The 22,066-nt window shown below is 40.8% G+C and overlaps 2 protein-coding genes across 4 annotated transcripts; both read left to right on the forward strand.

The window, feature by feature from the left end:
- Window positions 1-982: 982 nt before the first annotated feature.
- Window positions 983-16,109, forward strand: cp110 (centriolar coiled-coil protein 110). 3 transcript variants are annotated; one of them, XM_015038705.1, is made up of 10 exons: window positions 1,003-1,695; window positions 1,901-2,026; window positions 3,450-5,952; window positions 7,147-7,289; window positions 10,682-10,738; window positions 11,172-11,288; window positions 12,671-12,772; window positions 12,875-12,991; window positions 14,342-14,424; window positions 14,920-16,109. In XM_015038705.1, exons 1-10 carry the CDS (start codon window positions 1,558-1,560, stop codon window positions 15,080-15,082), a joined length of 3,549 nt encoding a protein of 1,182 aa, XP_014894191.1. In that variant the 5' UTR covers window positions 1,003-1,557; the 3' UTR covers window positions 15,083-16,109. The 3 variants fall into 3 exon arrangements, with proteins under 3 accessions (XP_014894192.1, XP_014894191.1, XP_014894190.1); XM_015038704.1 differs by having other exon boundaries at window positions 1,004-1,695; window positions 10,652-10,738; XM_015038706.1 differs by lacking the exons at window positions 11,172-11,288; window positions 12,671-12,772; window positions 12,875-12,991; window positions 14,342-14,424; window positions 14,920-16,109 and having other exon boundaries at window positions 983-1,695; window positions 10,434-10,737.
- A 76-nt stretch (window positions 16,110-16,185) lies between these two features.
- On the forward strand, window positions 16,186-21,888 carry sirt7 (sirtuin 7). The gene is made up of 10 exons (XM_015038707.1): window positions 16,186-16,853; window positions 16,983-17,120; window positions 17,484-17,588; window positions 17,664-17,734; window positions 17,817-17,889; window positions 17,977-18,075; window positions 18,648-18,884; window positions 19,172-19,252; window positions 19,336-19,442; window positions 20,108-21,888. Exons 1-10 carry the CDS (start codon window positions 16,749-16,751, stop codon window positions 20,322-20,324), a joined length of 1,233 nt encoding a protein of 410 aa, XP_014894193.1. The 5' UTR covers window positions 16,186-16,748; the 3' UTR covers window positions 20,325-21,888.
- The last annotated feature ends 178 nt before the right edge of the window (window positions 21,889-22,066 follow it).

A 22,066-nucleotide genomic window follows, 5' to 3' on the forward strand; every position in this document is an offset into this window, starting at 1 on the left:
AATTAATTGAGGTTTAAACGAGCTATTCAGGTGGTTACAGTAGAGTGGCCACGCCAGAGTTACACGGAAATTCTTGTTAAAACCATTAAAATATTGCAGAGTCACAATTCAGAAGATTGACAACATAGTAATGTTGCACTGCTGTTTCCTTTCGGTAATCGCACAACAAAACCTGTTTCTCCTGCTGTAATGAGTCAGACAGTCAGTAACACCATGATGAGGCAAAGTGTCTTTAAAATCTTCACTGAGGCTTTCTAAAACGCTTTCACAATTTATTTATTTTTTATCTCAACTCAATGTGGTTTGTAGATTTTAATACTGTGAGTAATTTAAAAGATAAGATTTGTTGCAATATTTCAATTTAGAGAATAGTTTTCTTCTGGCTTTTGAATATCTGACATTAAAAACGTAACACGGCCTGACCAGAAATCCATCTTTTGCTGTTCAGAATTGGAAGTTTCACAGTTTAGAATAACTTGAATGCTAGGCAATCGAGCCTATAGCAGGGAGTACATTAAGATCAGGTTCTCCAACTTGGCAGGTTAACAGTATATCCTCTTCTGTTTTCTGAAACGTTTTCATGCTTTATTTATTTTGAGCCGCCCCTTGCTTTGGATGGTTGACCCCAGCAGCTGCAGTTCTTGCATGAACGGTAAACCGAATGAACCCCTTCTGCTGCCCCACAGATGGATGCATGGACACTCAGGGAGAGTTTCATGAATCGCAAATTATGGCTTAAAGCATGACATTAATGTAAAATGTGTCACTGTTTGTTTGTGTTCTCACATTAGGTGGCCATAATGCATGAAAAATATTAATTATTTTGTGCACTTTATATTTAACTGCAAAGTTTTGTGACTCTGAGCTGTGTTTAAAAGAAGGTCTGAGAGAAATCCAGTTGTTTTTAAAACTGCCTGAAAACTTTTAATTTAGTGAGAATCACAGGAGGAACAACTTTTGTATTTCACCTTTATCTAACCAAGAAAAACTCACTGCGGTGAAAAGAATCTGTCATAAAAGACACACATGGGTTTAGACACAATTTCAACTTAAACCGTAAACAAGCACACATTTAAAAGGATCTACAATTGGATATATTTATTTCTAAGTCCTTCATGCCAACATAAAAGTGTTCAGAAATACCAGTTTTGTTGTGCTGTACCTTTGGACGGTGCCACCTCGCTGGGAGTCCGCTCCGGGTTTTCTCGCCGTCCCAGCGGAGTCCAACTGTCACCGTCTGTTGCTCCTGGAGGAGAGGCGGGTAAAATGTAAACACTGGCTCCTTCACCATGGAGACTTTCTTTAGTTGTTACTCGATAGACTTAATCCTTCCTTTCTCAGTAAACCGGAAACCTCTACCAACCCAATTCCTACGTGTTGGTGTGTCGAGCTGAGTAGTTGGTCATGAAATAAACAGCTTACCGACACGGAACGTTATGTTAGCTAACTTAGCTAGCTGCTACTAGCCGGTATCAGCTAGCGTTAGCAAACATTATTGGTGTAGTTTAGTTCTGTTAATACCCTCAGTTACCGACTACTGTGTCCTCATGCAACTTGATGGAGAACTACGCAGAGTTTGCACAGCTTTGTCTCTCTAGACTGAAGAAAAATGAGGCAGAAGAGGAGGAACACAGCAGACCTTTATCAGCATCCTCCCTCATCCGCTTCTATGGACGACCTATCCTTCCTCCACTGGTACGATGCTAGTTTTAAGACAGTTGTTCTCTGTTCATCTCGGTAGAAGTCACTACTATATGATCTAGGCTTCTGGCAACCATTTATTAACATGAAAATACACAAACGATTTCCAGGGAAAACCACTCTTTGTACAATCTGATCAGATGTGAAATTTACTGCTTTGTTTAAGAATACCAGTGTGTGTGCTTTGTGTTGAAAACAGCTTTCAGGGAAACAGAGAGAAGAGATGAGACGACACAGAGACGAAGCACAGGAAGCTAAAGCCAACAGAAAGCTCAAGGATGACTCCAGAATGGCCTATGTGCAAACTATCCTGCACAGTGTTCAGGTAATCATACTGCACAGGGATGCACCGATAAGGCTGGCAAATACCGATTTCTTCTCAAAGAAGAAAAGTGGAAGACATTTTGATGATATTTGTCACAATGCTTATTGAAGATTATCATATGGCAACATTATTTAGTTAAGATTTGTAAGGCTGACTGCTTTCAGATTATCTTTTCTGCTCACAGCATCACCATCCACGGCGATTCTTTAAAGATACTTGGATTATATGAGTTGAGAGAATATTTAGATTACCTTTGGGATAAAAAAAAAGTATGTTTAAGTTTAATTGAATTAGCAAAACATGCATATCTAACCTTGATTTGTTTTATGCCAAACTCAAAACAATGTGTATTAAAAGAACATCCAGTTTGTACAGATTGATAAAAGTGAATGTGTTCAGTTTGGTGCATTTTTGGGGAAACAAAATCAAACCTGTCACTATTTAACTTGCTGCTCTCCAGGGGGAGAAATAACTGCCTGCTATTAAAGTTTTTCAGAACAGTGGAAACATGAGAGGACAACACTCATAGCTTCACTTTGGTTTAAAACGTTAACATTAGGAAAATGCGGTGATAGTTGCCTCTGCTGGACAATGACGCATAGATTTAAGTTGTCCAGGGACTTTGGGAGTTGCTAAAGATTTGCAACAGTAGTTTAATAAAGGTAAAACACCCCAGCAGTCTTTTAAATCAGGTCTCCTATGGGGAAGATAAATCAAGAAAATTAGCAGGAACACCACAGAGGATTCCTTGTAGGTATCCGGCAAAGATGAATTAGCAAGTGCTTCCAGTTGGATAAATGCAGTTTAAACTGGTTTAATTTTACTCCCCAAAATCTCTGGTTCTTTTCTCTTTTTTTTCTCTCCAAAAGTCATTTTTACACTGGCCAAAAAATATTTTCAATTTAATTCTAAAGTATAAATAGCTTCTAAATCCTCTGTTATCATAACACTTTAGTGTGAGGGTCAGGATAGCTTTGTTCAGACTGCTGTGGAGGAATTTGTTAAAATGTTATCTATCTTTATTATGTCTTTCTTTCTTTATACATATATATTTTGAAGAATTATCTCCACATACTGCTGTCTGTTTCCTTAAATTTGTGAATTTGCTTTGAAACCCAGATCATGTTGGAAAGAAACACCTATTTTGAGGATATTTTGTTTCAACAGTTTGTATATAATAGGGGTCTAGACAAAATAAAAATATATAAAGATTCAATTTGATGAGGAAATCACTGAGAAATTAGCTGAAGATTTGAATTAGAGGAATTTTAGCTTGACCAACCTGTTCTAAACTTCAAAGTCTGGTCACTAAATACCCTAATGGGTAATGGGTTGCGCTGTAATTTTGTTGCCTTTTATGACATTGTTAAAAAACTTTTCCTTTGGTCTAATTGCTGTATTTTTTTTTGTCTCGTCTGTGCAGCTGAGAAAGACGCCAACACTGCAGGATTTGCTCCAAGAAATGGAGACTAAATTTGAATGTCCACACTTGTATAACAACGGCAGGTTCTCCGTGTCCTGCAGTGATGTTTCCATTGGAACCAGGGAAAGTCTTTCACCAGGACCTGCCGGGAAATTAAAGAATGGCATCGCCCAGCCTCCAAAGATTTCCATAACATACAGTGCCTTTTTTCCTTCAAGTAAGCCGCCTCAGCAAAGTTTCCAGGAAGAATACCTGACTGAGCGACTGGACTGCCAACAAGGATCACAGCCATGTTCCTTTAATGCTGCAAGCCACCAGTCACTATCCTCAGGCTATGTCACTTGTGAGAATCAAGAGAACGCCACAGCTGATTCTGTCCACACGACAGAAGAAACGAGCAACAACGGTGGCTTTTTCCTCCACAGCACCTCAAATACAATCGCCAAGATGCCTGATATTATCAGCCATCCTCCCATAGATGGAGAGGAGCTAGAGAGGACTGGACTCGAGTCGTTCTTTTGCACAAACATAATGGCACCTAAAGATCTGTGTAGCACCTCATTTCACATCGATTCACTGAGATGTGACCCTTTAAGAGCTGAACAGCCTGCATCCAGTCGTCCACACGGTCGGAACAAAGAGGTCGACATTCCTTCTACAGCACAACTAAACCCTGCCAGGAATAGCAGCACAAAAACAAATGACGGATCGCTTGCTTTGTCAGAAAAAAACAGCCTGTCAGACCATGCAGATTTACAGCGGTCGCTAAATCTGACGGAAGTCGTCCATGTTCAGAAACCCCCTAGCAAGGCAGAGGCAGAACCTGCAGACATTGAGATTGACGTAGCTGACTTAAAGCAACCCGAGGAGTCTCGTCCTCTGAGCCTCCAGGCTTTGCTGAAGAAGTCTCAGGAGTATCGGCGGCGCCAGCGGATGCTGAGGAACCAAGCCAAAAACACTAAAATGCACCAGGAGAGAATGCAGGAGAAGCCAAAAGAGCGAGTGGAGGAGCCGAGCCTGTCTGACAAGGAGAACGATGAGTTACATCACAAGGGCGCTGTGACGATAGAGGGCAAAAAGACCAAGGAGGGGAGAGGCACTCTTATCTGGTCGGAGGAGCCCTCGCCTCAGAAACCCTGGAAAATACACAGGTTTGAGTGCAAAGGTGTAGCAGAAGATGGGAAAGCAATGGAACGCCTCAGCATTGAAGAAGAGACATTCTTAAAAAACAAGCTGAACAGTTCTCAAGAGGTCATAGCGACACCTAAACAGGTCAGTGTTTTGATTCAGCAGCAGCAGCAGCAGTCTTTGATGAAAACCTCCCTTATCCAAGGAACGTTTAATGAGCCACCTGGTCTGCCGTCTTTTCATGGAGGAGTCGAGAAGTACCGTTCTGTCCCAGTCCCAAGCTTCTGTCTGAGTCCCGTTCCCTGCAAAAATAAAACAGTCGATGCTGCAGGAACACCAGAACCCAAATCCGATTCCAGTTCTGACTTTAACGAGGTCAGAGTCAAGGACATAAACCTCGATCACCAACAGAGCCCAACGGCGGTTCCTTCTGGGAATGTCATTGCTGGAGACGATGCCACAAGAGTGTTTGCCAAAGGTTCGCTGCACATCGATGAGCTCGAGTCCAACCTGTGCAGTCTGAAGGTGCTGATCTCAGATCTGGAGTCCACAGTCAAAGAGAACTTGGACGATCGCCGGGAACCTGACTGCAGCGTGCAAAGTAATGAGAACCTTGAGAGCAGCAAGGACTATGAGCAAATCGAAAACGCCGGTCCGGATAATTCCTCCTGCTGTTTGGAGGACACACAGGATGCTGCTGCTGCTGATGATGATGGCAATGAAGTAGATGACTTATGGCAAAGACAGTCATTCATTCAGTTTATGAACATGGATAAAGATGTGGGACCTAATCCAAGGTCAAGTCTCAGGGATGTTTCCCTACAGAACGGCTCTGAGATCATTAAACTAAGCCAACATAGTCAGGTCCGAGCCTCAGTGAAAGAAAACAGAAATGAGACGAGTCCAGAAGGAGGAGGCAGCGGTAATACGTTGCGTGGTGTTTCCAGAACGGAGCAACTCCCTTCAAAAAATACAATGTCCGTAGCACAGCAGATGCGAATACCCAGTATTTTCCGAAATGTTACCTGCAAAAACGTCCCTGCAGCTCACCTTTCACATCTTAAGGAAAGAGTGGGGAATATAGCTGCTGGCGCTGAGGGCCCCGCCCCCTCACAGTCTCTTAATCAGTCGTATGACGTGGACACGCCGTCGGACCTTTGGTTGCAGGAAGGATCGGGATCTGACCTCGGTTCACAGCGTAGCTACAGTCAGACAAAGGGTCTGACTCCAGAGAGTGGTGGTGAGGATCAGTCGGGGGTGTCAAAGGTCAAACGGCGACTGCTCATGCATGTGACCGAGGGGACTGTGGAGATGAGTGAAAGAAGGGGCCGAGCAGTGGACTGTGTGGTCGGACCAAACTCCGGCGCTGCTACAGGTGAGGACAGAGAGGACTATATGAGATATGCAGGTTTTATTTCTCCGAAACAGAACAGGTATGCTGAAGGAAAAAACACAAATAATTATTTATAATAAATGATGTTTAGTAGAAGGACAGTAGGATAAGAAAGTCACCAATTAGAGTTTTGTGACCAATTTCAGATTTTCTTTGTTCTGCCAATAGCAATTTTAGTCAGTATGGATTCCTCTTTAAGAATGATGACAAAAGATACGAGAACAGCATCGAGAGTCATTTTTCGTTGTCTTTTTAGTATGAGCGATCATTAGTTATTTATATTTGCAGCAGAGGCAACATTATAGGGTGCAATTTCTTCAAAAGAGGGTTTGACTAATAGCTAAAAACAACAATAAATCAAGAGTCGATACTTTAAACTAGCAGTGTCCCGATACAACTTCTGATACGATATTGACACAATGCAATATCAGCACGAATCATGCACACTTTTATTACTTATTTTATAGTGTTGCGTGTTAGAAAAGACTTGATCAGAGAACAATAGCCAACATCAACAAGTTTGAGAACAACTGGCACATTTATTATTAACCACTGAGTTTTCATGGGAGCCCTGCTGGATAGAAATACTGGGGCGGACTCGATGCTGGAATGGAGTGCTTCTGTCAGAAGTTTTAGACATGCTCAGTCTGATATTGATATCAGACTGATTTCCGATATCAATATTAGATTGGGAAAGTCCCTGTTTTAAAACCACTTCAGCCCCATTATTTGTGAGTAGCTCAGTTGGCATAGCTGGCTTTACAGAAGCGGGTATCTTCATGTGCATCTTCTAGACATTTTCGAATGCAGTGAAGGTCAAAAAGATGAAACTTTGCTGTTTTCCGGTTAGCCTTCCACTTATCTGCTTAAAGCCTCGCTCTCTCTTGCTTTCTTGCAGCCTCAGTGAGCCTCAGATGTGTTTTGACAATTCATTTAAATGCAGGTTCCTTTTAAAACAACTGCTTACTGTTTTCTTTGCTCAGTCTCAATGAAAACTGATAATTATATCTGGTGCACTGTTTGGTTGGAAAATTAACTTTGACTTTCTGACCACCTGGTCATCAGTCAGAGCTGTTCCTGGTCACCGACGGCTTTCTTCTCTAATTACTCTGCATCTGAATTTGGCCTTGAAAGGATTTCAAACTTTTGACCCTTTGTTTTTGTCGTCAACTTTAGCTGGGGTGTGTTTGTCTGAAGGCTGCGGCTTCCAGAAACAAGAGACGCTGAAAAGTAAACAAGAGCGACTGAAACAGATCCATGCAGCTCAAGTCCGAGCCTTGCAAGAGGAGCACAGGAAGCAGCAGGAAGAACTCCTGCAGGTGAGATCATTCAAAACATGATTTGGCAACTATGAGGGAGTAATTTCATGTGATTAAGATAACAGATCTGTGCCTACAAATTTAAATGCATAAGTACAGACCGTAGTCAGTACTTATGTTTTATTTAAAAGTCCTAATTTCATTTGTTGGCCAAGTGCAGTGAGTGCGTCTGTGTATGTGTCATGCAGATTGTGTAGAAACTCTATTGCATGGTCTTTTTTTGTTTGAAAACAAACCTTTTATTTCAAAATATCAGAGTTTATAGGACATGCTTTCACAAATACATTGGTTTCGGATCCCCACCTATTTGTTGTTTAGTATTCACAGATTTCTCTGATTTGAGTGGCGCGTCACTCAAAAGCATTGGCGGAAAATCTGCCTATTTGAGTACTTTTTTTTTTTCCTAGAACAAATCTAAAATGTTCGAAAGAAAATGCAACTTGGGAAGCAGAAATAACTTGGCGCGATGCTACTTGACACGCTGTTGGCTGGCGTTCGCAAATCCCGGAGCGCCATTCGTTGTCCTTGGCACCGATTGGCGATGGACGGTTGTGGTCCACTTAAATTATTCTGTAGTTGAATAACAAGGACAGTCTGTCCAACCAGGAAGAAATCCTGTGGTTGTTCTTATTTTTCAAAAGTGTAGGTCTTGTTAAAGACAAGTTGCCATAAAACGGCTCTTGTTTTGTTTTTATGATCCGCCTTAATCGTCAAATCATGAGACAGTCCTGAGAAGTCAAATTAGATTTTGATTACTTCAATATTGCAGTCGTTTTATGAGCAGGATTCAAGAGAGGACAAGCCGGGGAGATGAGGAGTTTAAACAGTCAGCTGGGAACTCCTCGCTGTCAAGCAGGCGATAAACAGGAAGGTATTAGACTGAGGAGACGTTGGGCGAACTCGGGTTTCTCACGGTCCAACAGCTTCTGCTCTACAAGCACCGAGGAAATGTTTCAACTACAGAATCACAGAAACCTTTATCGGGTATTTTTGTCTTTTATTTCAGTCCCAACACTTTTAGTTTGTCTTTAATCCAACTGCTGATAATAACAGTGAAAGCTATTCGATAAGCGAATAAGTACTATTTTTATTTTTGACTTCGCTGTGACAAAAAAGAAATTACTCATCAAGTACTGGAATCGCTGACTGTGAAATTGAAAATAGGGCTGAAACAATTAGTCGAATTAATGGTGATAAATTGATAATCGCAACAATCGTCTACTAATTTAGACATGGAGTGATTGTTAACTGGAATGTAGATTCCTAAAACTGGCCAACAAACTTAAATACATTTTGCATTTAAGATGTTGTTTGTCGAGTGGCATTTTTAGCTTCACCTGGTTCAAATTCTGCTAAAAAACCAAAACAAAAACAAACTCCTGTTGAACAACTTTTGCTATGCAATTATTCATAAAAAAAACAAACAACAGATTAGTAAACACTATTTTTCTTAGCTGCAGATTCATCCTTTGCTACAAATGATCAAATATTCACTAAAGAAATGTTGCTATTGCAAATGTTTATCTTCTCATTCTAAAACGTATTTAAATTATTTGCTTGCTTGTATTTTTAAAGTATTGCTATCATTGTGTAAAAAAAAAGGTGTAAGTGGTTAAATGAAAAATCTGCAGCATGTGTTTTTATCCGATTAATCATCAAAATAATCGATTGCTAAAATAAGTCGCAGCCTTAATTGAAAACAAAAGTTAGTGATGTTCAGAGAGTTGTTTTTTTTTTACCTGTCTCATTATCCTGCTCGCTGTTTGTGATCATCATGTTTATACCGCATGTTAATAGACAAAAGAAAATTAGAAAGTAAAAGTTTAAACAAATAGACCAGTTTTGGGTCCATGAATATTCATGGGGTTGTTTGGACTGGCAACAACCGAGCTGCTTGAGGTTCTGTTAAAAACAAGCTCATCTCCAAACATCATTTTGTTTGTCCCCACTGAATAAATGTACTCAAACGAAAAGCTGGATTTTAAAATAAAATATTCGCTTAAATGAGAATTTATTTCCCAGCTTTTCGCACATCTTTACCAGCGGGGCCAATAACAAATGTGTCTGCATCTGTGTGTTTCTGAAACACCAGCAGCAGTAAAACATTTACTCTGAGGCGCGGTATTGTAACAGCGCAGCATCCTTCCCATTGGCCTGCCTCTTGCATCGGATTGCATCACTTATTGCCGTACAGATTCTGTGCAGCGTAATTCCAGAACGGCACCAGTAGCTCACCCTGCCCGGGGTTCTCGGCTCACCCAAAGTCACCTTTGAGGAATTATAAATTAGCGTCTGGCTCGTCTCGGCTTTGTCTTTTTGGAAAGCGCTTTATGAATTTCTGACTGTTTCAGAAGAATAATCACTCGGGCTGCTAATGTTTCTTTTGAGACTAAAAGCACATAAGCGTCCCTGCGCAGGTCGTGTGCCTACCTGTGAGAGTGAGCTCCTGGGCTGGGGCCAGACTGCAGACGTCTGCTCATTACGAGAGACCTTCAGACTCCCCCCAGTCTGGAGGAAAAGGGGGATTCTACCATAAATGTTTCATTACATCCCTAAAAGACAACCTGGCACTGCTGCCTGTTTGCCTGTGCTTGTGGGTGTGTGTGTGTGTGTGTGTGTGTGAGTGAGTGTGTGTGTGTGTGTGTGTGTGTGAGAGAGAGAGAGAGAGAGAGAGAGAGAGACCATGCAGGGCTTCAAGGACGCCCGCTGTTCTCTGGCAACCTGTTCCCGGTTCCGTAGCCCGTGTCCGTATATTTGTTCTTGGCTGCCATCCTCGCCCTGTTAATTGTGGTCTCTGTTTAATTTATGTATCCTTAACAACAATATAATTAACATAAGCTGTTTAATAAAGAAGACTTCTCTCTGGCTCCGTGATGCGGTGAGAGCGAGCTGGCCGGACTCTCCGGCGGAGGGCGGAAGGAGGGGAGGACTGAGGGAATTGACACAGAAAAGCAAGGATAATTTGCTTAATTCATGAGCGTCTGTGGTTAAGCGCCAGATCGTCCCGCTGAGCGCCGCCGCTAATGATTCCTTCTTCTACTTCTTCTTCTTCTTCTTATTCGCTCCCTCTCTTTGTTTTCTATTATTCCACCTCCAACATTGTTCTTACTGTCTGCTTGTATTAATTTCCCCGGATCTCTCCAGTCCTCGTCTCATCCTTCTTCCCTCTGTGCCCCGTCACTCCCCTTCTGTCTTCTTCTCTCTACCCTCAATTAATTTCTTCCTCCTGCCTCATTTGCTGTCCTTTCCAATTCAATATTTTCCACCCTTGTCTTCTCCCAGACGCACACACACCCACCTGTACCTACGCACACACCCACACACACCCATCCTCATATTTGCTCTCCTTCTGTCCATCTCAGGTGTTGGCAACACGTTACCGTCTCCTGCAGGACGTGTCTCCCTGCTCTCGACTTGGGGACACGTTGACCTTCTCCAGCCTCCCTCAGGTATTACCACAACATCTCCACCTTTTCACCTGTGCAGCTCCTTATACCCGCTGCGTATATTTTTTTAATCCCAATCAGCACCAATCGCGTGCTATTGTGCCGGATCTAATCAACAACCTGAGTTCCCGTTAGACTCCATTTGTTTAACAAACGTGACCCTTTAATGCTGCGGCTCTTGAATCAACAAGTGAGTGACAGCACATCAGCTGCTTATTATTCTGTTTATTATTCTCTGTTCTAATGATGAGCCGCGAGTCCACTTGCGCCGATGCTCCGAACAGATGCCAACAAAAGGACCTTGAGACGCCGTGGTGGAAATTAATTGGTTGTCATTGATGGAATTAGCATTCTCCTCTGTCTTCCCCCTCTCTTATCATTATTCACCTCTCTTCTTCTCGCTCTCTCTCTCTCTCCCTCTCTCTGACTTCATCAGCCCCTGAGCCCACTCTCGCAGCGCTGCCGCCCCCTGGTGGCTGCAGCCGTAAAAGGTTTTCTAACTCGCAGGCTGCTGAGGACGGAGAGAGTTGCGCAGCTGGTGCGCACCATAAGGGTGAGTAAAAACAGCAGGACTGACGCCGTACGCTAATCGCGGTTTGATGTTAAAAAGTGGCCGGCAAAAGTATTCATGCCCCGAGACTTTTTTTTTTTCTTCATGTTTTCTTATTTTAACTAACTGAAACATCGATGTACTTTCTTAGATTTTGCATGATTGACCAGGAGTGGCCAAACTTTTTTGTCACGTGTGTCAAAATCGTCAGCTCAAAGCACTCGAATATCTATCTATCTATCTAATATCTAAAAAAAATGATAATTTAAAAAAAAAACTAAAATCCTATTCAACAATAAACTAAACATCAACTATTAGGGATGGCCTGTTGCAACTTTTTCACTTCTGGAATGATGTAGATGTCGCAGCTTTGATTGTTGGCTGATACAATATTGACCCAATGTGGTATCAGCTTGAATCGTACGTACTTTTATTACTGATTTTGTTGTGTGGATTGTTAGAAAAGGCCTGATCAAGTGATGGAGAAACAACAACAATGGACTGATTTATTATTAGCCAGTGGGTCTGCATGTGGGATGCAAGCGCTGCTGGATAGAAATGCTGTAGAGGACTGCTTCTATTGTTACGTTAGAGATTTTAGATGCAAACCACATGTAACCCGACACTCGTTTTTTAGGCTGATATCGGACCTATTGGAGATATCAAATTCATACTGCGACATCGCCACGAACTCTTTTAATTAAACAAATAAAGTAATCAGATTATTGTAGGAATGAGATCGTAGATCCAAAACTTCAAGTGATTTTTACACGTTTTCCTTGGGCGTCCAGTTTGCTTTTTGTTTTCGGCTCAGTTGAAGAAAACTTAAAAAATGTTTTGTCTATTCTCAGCAATAAAAACCAGATACAGGTCAGTGATAGTCATTTGAAAACACTTTCAGTATTTAGCCAAGGTTTAATACAGTAATTAAAATCAGAGTTGGGTGCACCAAGGTGTACTTTAGAGTATATGTCAATAAGTAGATGTGGTCCTAGTTACCACGACAACAGCAGGCAATCCAGGAAGCTTTGGAGCAATGATCACTTTGTGTTGCGTCTAACATTTTCGCAAGTAGATTTTAATTTAAAGTCGTCTTTTTGTTCTAACTTATTAAATTTGTTCTTGAATTGTGGGCGAGAGGCCACACAAATTGAGTCCAGGGGCCGCAAACGGCCCCCGGACCTCACTTTGAATACATTTGTACACATTTTTAATAAAGTGTGTCGCAATTATCAACTGCTTTGTGCTTTTCTTATCACATTACACCCAAACAAAACACCAACAAGACAAAATATAGAAAAGCTCAGGCTGTATGACTGTTTTTGCAGTACTCTCTATATGTTGCTGTGTGTGTATCTCTGGTGTGTGTGTGTGTGTGTGTGTAGGACACGCAGCAGTTTCTGCAGGCCTTCCAGCAGCAGAGCGCCAGCAGAGGGGATCGCTGTAGTAGGCAAGATGTATTATTGCAGGAGAGAGTCGCTCTGCAGGTGTGAACACAAACACATGCCGTACAGACATCTGTTAGCTCGCGCCGTTACGAGCTAATCATTAAAACCATCTTCTGCTTTTTAATTGTTTCTTCTCTCCAGCTGCGTGCCGCCCGTTACGAGGTTTACGACATATTCTTCAGTCTGCCAGCCGGAGAGCAGATGCAGCTGATCAGATGGGACAGAGAGCTGGCCAGGGAGAGGCAGCTCAGACGGCAGGTAATCTCCCCACAGTGTGCAGTAAATCCTGCGGTGGTGGAATTAGATGCAGGTGCACAACAGGTGATACTGGACCATCTGGGTCTGTAATAAAGTAACACGGAGCGTACTTGTATCATGGCTCAGTTATTTTATTTTTTCATTTATGTTGAATCAAAGTAAAAAATGGGTGTTTCGTTTCTAGCCGTAATGTTTTTATCTGGTCACTCTGACCTGGACTTGACATGCAATAAAAAAAACAACACATGGAATATCATTTGTCGTTTATTTAGAGACGCACCAATCAGAATTTTGTATTCAATTTTAGATCTCCAGTTTCCATTAACCTTTGACCTCTGGACACGGATTTCTCCTTAAAGGGGTGGTGTAATGTAAAATCGACTTTTTCGAGCTTTATACCATGTTCTGATGTTACTCCCTCATCAAAAACATGGATTGCTTTGATTCTTTCATTCATGTTTGAGAAATCCTTGATCTCTCAAAGCTCCTCCAGCAGAGCTTCTGCCTCGCAGAGCTTCTGCCTCACAGAGCAGCCCTCCTCCCACTCAGCTCCTTCAGACTAGCGGCAGCAGCAACGAGCAAACACCTGGTGGAACCGGGAGTTTGATGAACTGCTGAGTGAGTTGTTAACGGCATAGTGGAGGATTATTGTTATGCTGATGTACTGAAGGCAGAATTTCCGAAAGAGCAGTAGCTTCTTAAAGAGACACAGGCCCAATTTCAAGACGCTAAATTGCGAAATCAAATTTCTTTTAACTTAAGTTTGACATATACAGCATTTCTGTAACAGCTGAAGGTAACATAGTTACTTGGTTCAGCTATAAAATGGCACTATGTGGCTGGAAAAAACCAAAATACCGCCCCTTTAAGAACAATAAAACAAGAAGATATCACTACTTGTCGTCATTAATAAAAAATATTCACCAGTGAAAATCATTGTAGACATTCTTACCTAAACTAGAGGGTGCAGCAAGTTCCTCCTGGGGTAACACACGCAACACTCATTGAAACAGACATAAACTCGTCGTCTCAGACCTAACAGCATGTCAACACTAACTAAATTTAGAATAAACTTAAGTATAGCTTTTCTGGACAGATTGCAACAAAAACAATTCCCCTCTAAACAATTATGGCACCATCACTTCAATGATCAAGGCAGGTGTCCTTTAGACAAAGGAGACCAAAGTAGAAATGCCCAAAAATTAAAACCAAACATATTTTATTATTTAGACTAAAAGCGCCTTTGTGTTTAGAAGACTGAATTACTCAAGTCCTCTGCATATATATTTCTACTCTTTCATACCTCCTATCTCTGCTGACTAAGCTGCGTGTGTGTTTAATCTTGTTTAGAACGGACATGCCGGTTGCACCCGAGGGAAGAGTTCTCTGTCTGCTGCGACGCAGAAATCACTGGAGAGGAAGAGAGAAAGGATGTGAGTTTTCCCTCAGTACCTGAGTTTGTTCACTACAAGTTGAATCCAGCCTGCATTAAAATATATACAGTACCAGCCACAGTTATTGGCACCCCAGTCAAAGATGTCTTAAAAGCCTTAAAACACATTCATCTTGTATTAATTACTCAAAAGTAATTGTTCTAAGCAGAAATCACTGATGGCATATTTATTGGTGCCACCAAGAAGTCTTTTAATCCTTTACTTTGGAAGGTTAATCAGAATTTTGTAGAACTTCAGATAAAAATCCGGTGGATTCTTACACAGAACTGGAAATGGGTCGTCATCAGATTTGGCAGCAGAGTAATGATTTTCTTCTCCACTGAATAATTTTAATCAAATTAAAAGTTAGATTTTTCAAAGTGATGTTTCTGGCACTGAATTTGAATTCTTTTTGTCTTGAGCACTTTAGCGATTTTGTGTGGCATAAGTAATTTAAAATTTCAGATAATCAAAAGCATCTTTTCTCCCCTGCAGGATTCAGAAAAAGGCTGCAGAATGTCACAGGGGGTCTGCGGCGCGGACCGGCCCGAAGTCTGGATTCTCGGTCGAGAAAAAGCAGGAGACAAAAAACCGAGGACATTTTAAAGCAAATCCTCAGAGGGTTCCCAAAAGCGTTTGCTCGTCTAGACCTCGATGACACTCTCCTAATTGGCCCCAGTGAGAACTCCTCTAGCAACGCCCTCAGCCAACTGAATAAATGCTGGATAACAAACCTTTTAGATGTAAAATCTAAACGGATGTTGTAGCTGACCGAGCCCAGGAGACACACAGGAGATTTAGAGATGCTGTTTCAGGAAAACTAATTATTTATCTGATCTGCTTCTTGTATTGCTCAGAATTTTCAGGAGAGGAATCGCAGCTCATCAGGACAGAATATTCTCAAAGAGTTGAAAACAAACGCCTCCGGCGGTTTGGCTCCTAATTCATGGCTCACATTTTGGAGCTAGTGATTGCATCTGTGCTAAAACAAAAAAACAAACAAAAAAATGTTGTTTTATGTGCCTTCCATCAAAGTCAGGTGACGTATGGAAGGCCAAAAATTATTACATTTTTTAAATGTGTCTGTGCATATATACATATTTAAAGCGTTATATGCAGATTTGTGTATAGTTATTTAACTTTTTATCTTTCATGGTTTCAATGCTGCAGTGCCATAATTTTAAACTGTTTAATTACTTCTTTTTTTTTTTTACAGACTTTGATAACGGAAATGTTTATCTGCAAGGCAAGTCAATCAGCTTGGCGGGAGCAGTGTTAATCCCCCCAACAGATGTGCTGCACATGAGACCATTATTTCCAGAATGACATTTAATCAAATTTGAGTTACTAGTGTCACAATTAAATAGTTTATTTTCAATTCATTTTTAGCACTCTTGGCCTTCCATAGTATTGGCACAGTTTGGCTCCATTGACTTTAGCTTATTCTGTTCTCAGACATACCCAAATGTCACTGTCACATTTTAGACATGGGTGTTTTTCATGCTTGGAAGCATTTGTTGCCTTACGGTTTGTACCGTTTTATAATTGCAGATTTGCCATAGTATGTGTAGACTTTTGCTTTTTTACATTCTTGTGTACAAAGGTTCAGTATGTTTGGTATTTATTTGTTTATATTTGATAATAAAAATTTCTTATTGTGTTTTTTTTTCTGTTGGTATGTTTCTGAAAATACTGATTCTGAAAAATCAATTGTATTTATAGCTTTCATAATTACATTCAGATCTGCAAAGATGCATCAAAAGATTCAGATGACAAGATGGGAGTGGTATTTTTTCCAGAATTTGTTTACAGTGGTTCAAAAGGGTGAGTGATGTATGATAGGTCACTTAAAACAATCACTGGTTCAGAAGTTCATTATTGCAAAGTTTACATAACAGTAATTCAGAGGATAGAGGAGATATTCTCAGTTACAGCAGACAATGTATCCAACACAAAGAATGAGGTGTATGGTAGTATTTTTGTGAATACTAGTAAATATTGGGGTAAATGGAAATGAGATGACAGACAAAATGCCAAACGTAGCAACAAAGCATGGCAATATTGATGTGGAATTAATTTCAGTAGGTTAGAAATTAAAATTAGGGAAACGAGATGCTATCCATTTACAGTTCAGTTTCTTTACTGGTTTATTTGGAAGGATTTGTTTTCTAAACTTTCTGAATCTAAGTGCAGTTTCACACTCCGAGCAGCAGGGGTCGCTGTCTGTCGCCTCGTCGTGTTGATCTACTCTCCTAACGTCCGCCTCCGCTCTCGGTCGCTTTGTTTTGAATAGATTAGCTTGTTTCCAGCTAACCGGAGTCGGAATGGAGGAGGATCCGGAGACCGGGAATTCATCCCGGACGGAGAGAAAAGCGTTGGAAAAAGCTAAAATACTACAACGTGAAAGAGAGAGAAAAGTTTTCCGACTGGTAAGACGACATTTGAAAAGCGTAATTAGATAGCGGTGTACCGCATTAGCAGGCTAATGTAGCAGTCGGGGCTTTAAATCTGTGGTTTCCATGGAGGTAATTCTGAGAGGGTTCTCGGTTGTTCCGCAGGTCGGACGGGTTCTGAAGAAGCCTGAAGCTGAGCGGTCGGAGGAAGAGGCTGCAGCGCTGCTGCTACACAGAGAGGCCGTGGACGAGCTCGGCAGGAGGCAGATCCGAAGAAATGTCCTAAAGAGGAAGCAGGAGGAGGTGAGACCAATTGATGGATGAATGAATGAGCTCAGCAGCGGACTACCAAATGGAAAAATAAAAATGAAAATACTCTTGTAGGCCAGTAACTTTTGTCACTAGGAGAACAAATACACCGGCCAAGCAGGTATAAATAAATGTATGCCCATTGGCCCCCTTTTTTACAACCAGAACAGACTCAAAATCACAAGTGGAGTACCTCAGGGTTCTATACTGAGGTCCTTCCATCAAATTGCTCCCATTAGCTGAGATTGTGATGTGCGAATAAAGATAGATAAAAGTTATAAATGAGCATACGTGTTCTCTTTTTTTGCCTGATTTCTAATAAGTCTAGCATATTTATCCTCATGCGCGTTTTTGCAGGTGTTTGACGATGCTGATGAATTGAAGAGTAAAGTCAAGCAGCTGGCTGCAGCTGTCAAGCAAGCCAATCACCTGGTGGTTTACACTGGAGCAGGAATCAGCACGGTAGGCCGGACCTTTCTTCCTCTGTGTTTTTGTGACTTAAAGGTTTCCCAGAAGTGATGACTACTTTAATTTTAGGCAGCCTCCATCCCAGACTACAGAGGCCCTAACGGGGTGTGGACGCAGCTGCAGAAGGGCCGCACCGTTAGGTGAGTTATAGCTGAATTGAAAGCCATTTCCAGAAATATTCTGAACTGATTTTTGCTCTCTTGTTTCTGTTTTCTTTTATAGCTCTTCAGACTTGAGCAAAGCTGCACCAACCGTCACACACATGTGTATCAGGATGCTGCATAAAGAGAAGCTCGTATGTTAAAACCCAAACAGGTGGTGATGTTTGTTCCCTTTCTTCCAGGAACATCTAAATGTCTTCTCTTTTTTTCTCCCAATTTAGGTGAAACATGTCGTTTCTCAGAACTGCGATGGACTTCACCTGCGAAGCGGTCTGCCTCGACACGCTTTGTCTGAGCTCCATGGCAACATGTTCATTGAGGTAACACTCCTCGACCATGGCTTCTTTTTTTGTCTCTCACTGATTTTTGTCACTTAAAACTAAAATTATTTCTACTTTCCAGTAAATCAGGATGTTGTTGTCAGACAGTTCAGTTTTTGTTCTTCTGCAAAAGCAGTGGACATTTTAGAATGTCTTTTTTTTTACATGCTGCTGGATTTTTGACTTCACTGTTTGTGTTTGATTATAGTTGGGATCCAACTTCATGAATACTTTTACCTATATTCTTATTTTGATTTAGGCCTTGTGATGTTTGTTACGGCCTCTCAAAATGACCTGTAGCTCTGGTCAGAGATTTACATAAACCTGTTTTTAGAATGAGTTTGTGGGAATGTGGAGATGAGACGTGGCTTTCTTAATTAATAACCAGATAGGATTTAGGCAGGCTGTTCTCATTATTGTTACAACTAAAAGGCATCTGCTTTCACAGATTACAGGTTTGTAAGTAAAGTTGTTTTTTTTTGCCAGTCAAAATGCATGACTTGTTTCATAAACCGTCTTGCTGAAGTTTCTCCCAAAGTAACCAGAGTCGCCCCGACCGTCTCTGTTTCCAGGTGTGCACTTCCTGTTCTCCGGCCAGGGAGTTTGTGCGTTTATTTGACGTGACGGAGCGGACGTCGCTGCACCGCCACGGGACAGGGCGGCGCTGCAGCCACTGTGGCAGCGAGCTGAGAGACACCATAGTGCACTTTGGGGAACGTGGGACCCTGGAACAACCACTGAACTGGAAGGGAGCGGCGGAGGCTGCCAACGAGGCCGACGTCATACTCTGCTTGGGCTCCAGTCTGAAGGCAGATTTTGTATTTCCTCTTTGTTGGTTGTTGTGTTTTATTTTAGATATTCAAAATAAATGTCTTCCAGTTCCATTGTGGCGTGTTCTGTGCAACATGAAAGTTTATTAGTCTTTGAGAGGCTGAACTTGCATCATCAGTAAATTGCTTGGAAATAATCACAATCATTTCTGAGACAGCTCATCAACCAGTAACATTTATTGTTGTGACAGAAAGTCTAGTTCTTTGCTACCTAATCACATCTAACATAAATAAATGAGTTTTGACTTTGTTTTTTCCTTTAACAGGTGCTAAAGAAATATGCTTGCTTGTGGTCCATGAGTAGGCCTGCAAACAAAAGGCCCAAACTCTACATTGTGAATCTGCAGGTACGGTCGATTTGATGGTTGTTGTTTTTTTTAAATGCCTTCATGTTCTGCACCAGACTTTATGTTCCCGTTTCTGTTTTCAGTGGACTCCAAAAGATGATCTGGCCGTGTTGAAAATTCACGGCAAGTGTGACGATGTCATGAGTCTCCTCATGGAGGAGCTGAACATCCAGATTCCTGAATACGACAGGTATGGATTGGATAAAGCAACAGGGTTGCAAACGATGCTCCGTTTAACTTCCTCTAATAAGGACATAAGTGGATGTTTCTGTTGGAGATGCTGGTAATGGTGAACAGGGCTAAAATAAATCACATGCCGATATAAATTACAATAACAGCCTTTTGCTGTCTCTGTCAGTGTTGCAACATCATTTTTCGATTTTTTTTTTTTCTTTGCGAAACAGCTCAGTTTCAAACAGATGGGAATGAGAACATTATTTTTGATTTGTCACAGATTGTCAACTGGATTCAAATCTGGACTTTGACTGAGCCATTCTCAAATACACATATATTATGTGACCTAAGCCTTTCCATTGTAGCTGTCTTCACAGAACAGCTGGATTTATACGGAGATTGGTATTCCCACAGGTGGACTCTATTTACTAATTTGATATCGTCTGAAGGCAGTTGGTTGCACTACCGCATGTATAGTTTTTATTGAACTACAAGCCGTACTTTTTTTTTTCATAGTTTGGTCAGTCCTGTGACTTTATTTTAGTAAGTTTGCAATTGGAATGTTGAATCATTTTTACAAGCCACTATACTTTTATGAAAGCACGCAAAAATGTAAACAACAAAACAAAATGGCTGACTGTCTACGGGTTTTTTTTTTTTTCTTTGTGATTGTCTCCTCAGAGCAGAGGACCCTATTTTCAAACTAGCTACGCCTCTTCGCCCAGAAGAAGTCCAAAGCCATAACCGTGAGGTCTTAGCTGCCCCCGACGGCCAGGAAAGCCCCTCCGCCGAGAACCAGCAGCAGCAGCCGTCGGAGGAAACCTCGTCGCTGCAGGGCGGCTGGTTCGGTCGAGGCTACAACAAAGGCAGGAGGAAAAAAAAGAAAAAAGCAGCATAACTGAGGGAAGGTTCTTTTAGATGATGAAGTGCATTCAGGTGCTACCAGTGATGTATGTTCCTTATCTTATTGATGAGCGCAGACTCCAGCTTTAAGATGCTGCTGCTGCCTGTATTGACATTATAAATATACACATGCAGCATGTGTCTGAGGGATGAGATTTACATAAAGCTCTTTGCACTGTTATTTTGTTCTACATTCATTCTGTAGCAGCAGCAGGAATTAAAAGTAGCTCCCGTCATGTAGCAGTTTTTTTTTTTTTTTTTTTTTAATGCTACCTTTTTTTACAGTAGTTACCAGATCGGGGTTAATAAGAACTGCAATTTTAACCCACTTCAGTTGCTGTGGGATTACTGAGCAATGGAAATTACTATAAAGAAAAATGTTGGTTAAAAAGTCTTAGAAAGATCTTGATGAAAGAAGTTTTCAGGTTTTGGACAGTAATGAAAACACTCCTGCACTTTTCGCTCATCTGAATGCGCCATATGCATACACAGCACCATGTTAGCTTTTTTTTTATTTTTTAATCTTTTTTTTTTTTCTTCAAGCCTTTGTGCAACTAATTTGATTTAACAATGTTGCCTGCTGGTAGGAGATTGACTAGATAAACATTATTATCGTTCTTCTGGTGCTACCGTGTAAACTGTCAATTACCTTAGTGTTCGTTTGGGAAAAATTAGACTTTTGTTTGTCAATGAAACGTTTCAGAAGAAGTAAGGCAGCAAAAAAAAAATTGAGTTTTGTACTGTTGATAAATTTTCTACATGCAAAAGATATATTTTTACTCCATTTTTCAAAAGTTGCTTGTTAAAGTCGCATACATTTTATTTTTTTACATTGCTGTACATTTGCGTTTACTTTGAAGGGGTTGTAGTTTACGTACACTATTTCTTAACCTTGGTAGTCGTTCTGTAACCTGCCATCATAACTGTATATGTTTTGGGTTATTTTACAATTATCTTAATTTGTTTACGGAGGTGTAAGAAAAGAAGAGTTTCATACTTTACTCATATGTTGGTTACTTCTTATTTTATGTGATAACTTAATGTTTTATTTGGTTGGTAACAATTACATTGATTATTTTTTGTCTCAGGAAGGTCATTTGTTATTGCGAATTTATTAAATCAAAAACAGGGAGCAGCTTTTATGAGGTTGGGTTCACAGCTCCTAAAACTGAAAACAGTGTTAAACCTGAATGTGAAGAGGACTCTGTTTTCCCTTGGTGCATTTTGTAAAGCATTTGTTTATAAGACAAAAAAAAAAAAACAATGTTTACCATTTAATACTGTAACTCGTATTGGAACACCAGAGGTGCTAGTGTTTATAAAACATTTTGTTTGTTTTCTTGGCATTTTAATGCCAACGGGTTTAATTACAAGAGCAGTATCTTGCTGGAATGTGTGGAACATAAGCAGCTTGAGAACTGTGTATTAGAATTGTATGTTAAGATGGTTTGTTGATGGTTTATTACTACCATCTGGTATTAAACTTGAACATTTTTCTTTTTGAAGATGATATTCAGATGCTAAACAAAAACCAGAATATTAAAAACTTTTGTTGCTTATGTTGAGTTCCTTCTGGGGGTCCTGTCGTGGGAAAAAAAATTGCTTTAACAAGAGTCTGGATGAGAAGAAATAAGAAATTTATTAAAACCTTGCAAGGTGAGAAAAGGAATACAGAGTCGAGGGAGTCTTTTTATAGGTTCTGGTCAGAGAAGAGAGACTTGATTAAACAATAGGTGT

Source organism: Poecilia latipinna, unplaced genomic scaffold, assembly GCF_001443285.1.
Source record: "Poecilia latipinna isolate Pla-1442-1.1 unplaced genomic scaffold, P_latipinna-1.0 Scaffold449, whole genome shotgun sequence".
Taxonomy (NCBI): domain Eukaryota; kingdom Metazoa; phylum Chordata; class Actinopteri; order Cyprinodontiformes; family Poeciliidae; genus Poecilia; species Poecilia latipinna.

What these genes read in the sequence shown, in the direction of transcription:
- cp110 (XM_015038704.1), top strand. Translation starts at nt 1,558, where the DNA reads ATGGAGAACTACGCAGAGTTTGCACAGCTTTGTCTCTCTAGACTGAAG. An exon ending in AGCTGGTGCGCACCATAAGG is followed by an intron (nt 11,289 to 12,670) that starts GTGAGTAAAAAC and finishes GTGTGTGTGTAG; the next exon opens with GACACGCAGCAGTTTCTGCA. An exon ending in GAGAGGAAGAGAGAAAGGAT is followed by an intron (nt 14,425 to 14,919) that starts GTGAGTTTTCCC and finishes TCTCCCCTGCAG; the next exon opens with GATTCAGAAAAAGGCTGCAG.
- sirt7 (XM_015038707.1), top strand. Translation starts at nt 16,749, where the DNA reads ATGGAGGAGGATCCGGAGACCGGGAATTCATCCCGGACGGAGAGAAAA. An exon ending in ATGGCAACATGTTCATTGAG is followed by an intron (nt 18,076 to 18,647) that starts GTAACACTCCTC and finishes CTCTGTTTCCAG; the next exon opens with GTGTGCACTTCCTGTTCTCC. An exon ending in TCTACATTGTGAATCTGCAG is followed by an intron (nt 19,253 to 19,335) that starts GTACGGTCGATT and finishes TTCTGTTTTCAG; the next exon opens with TGGACTCCAAAAGATGATCT.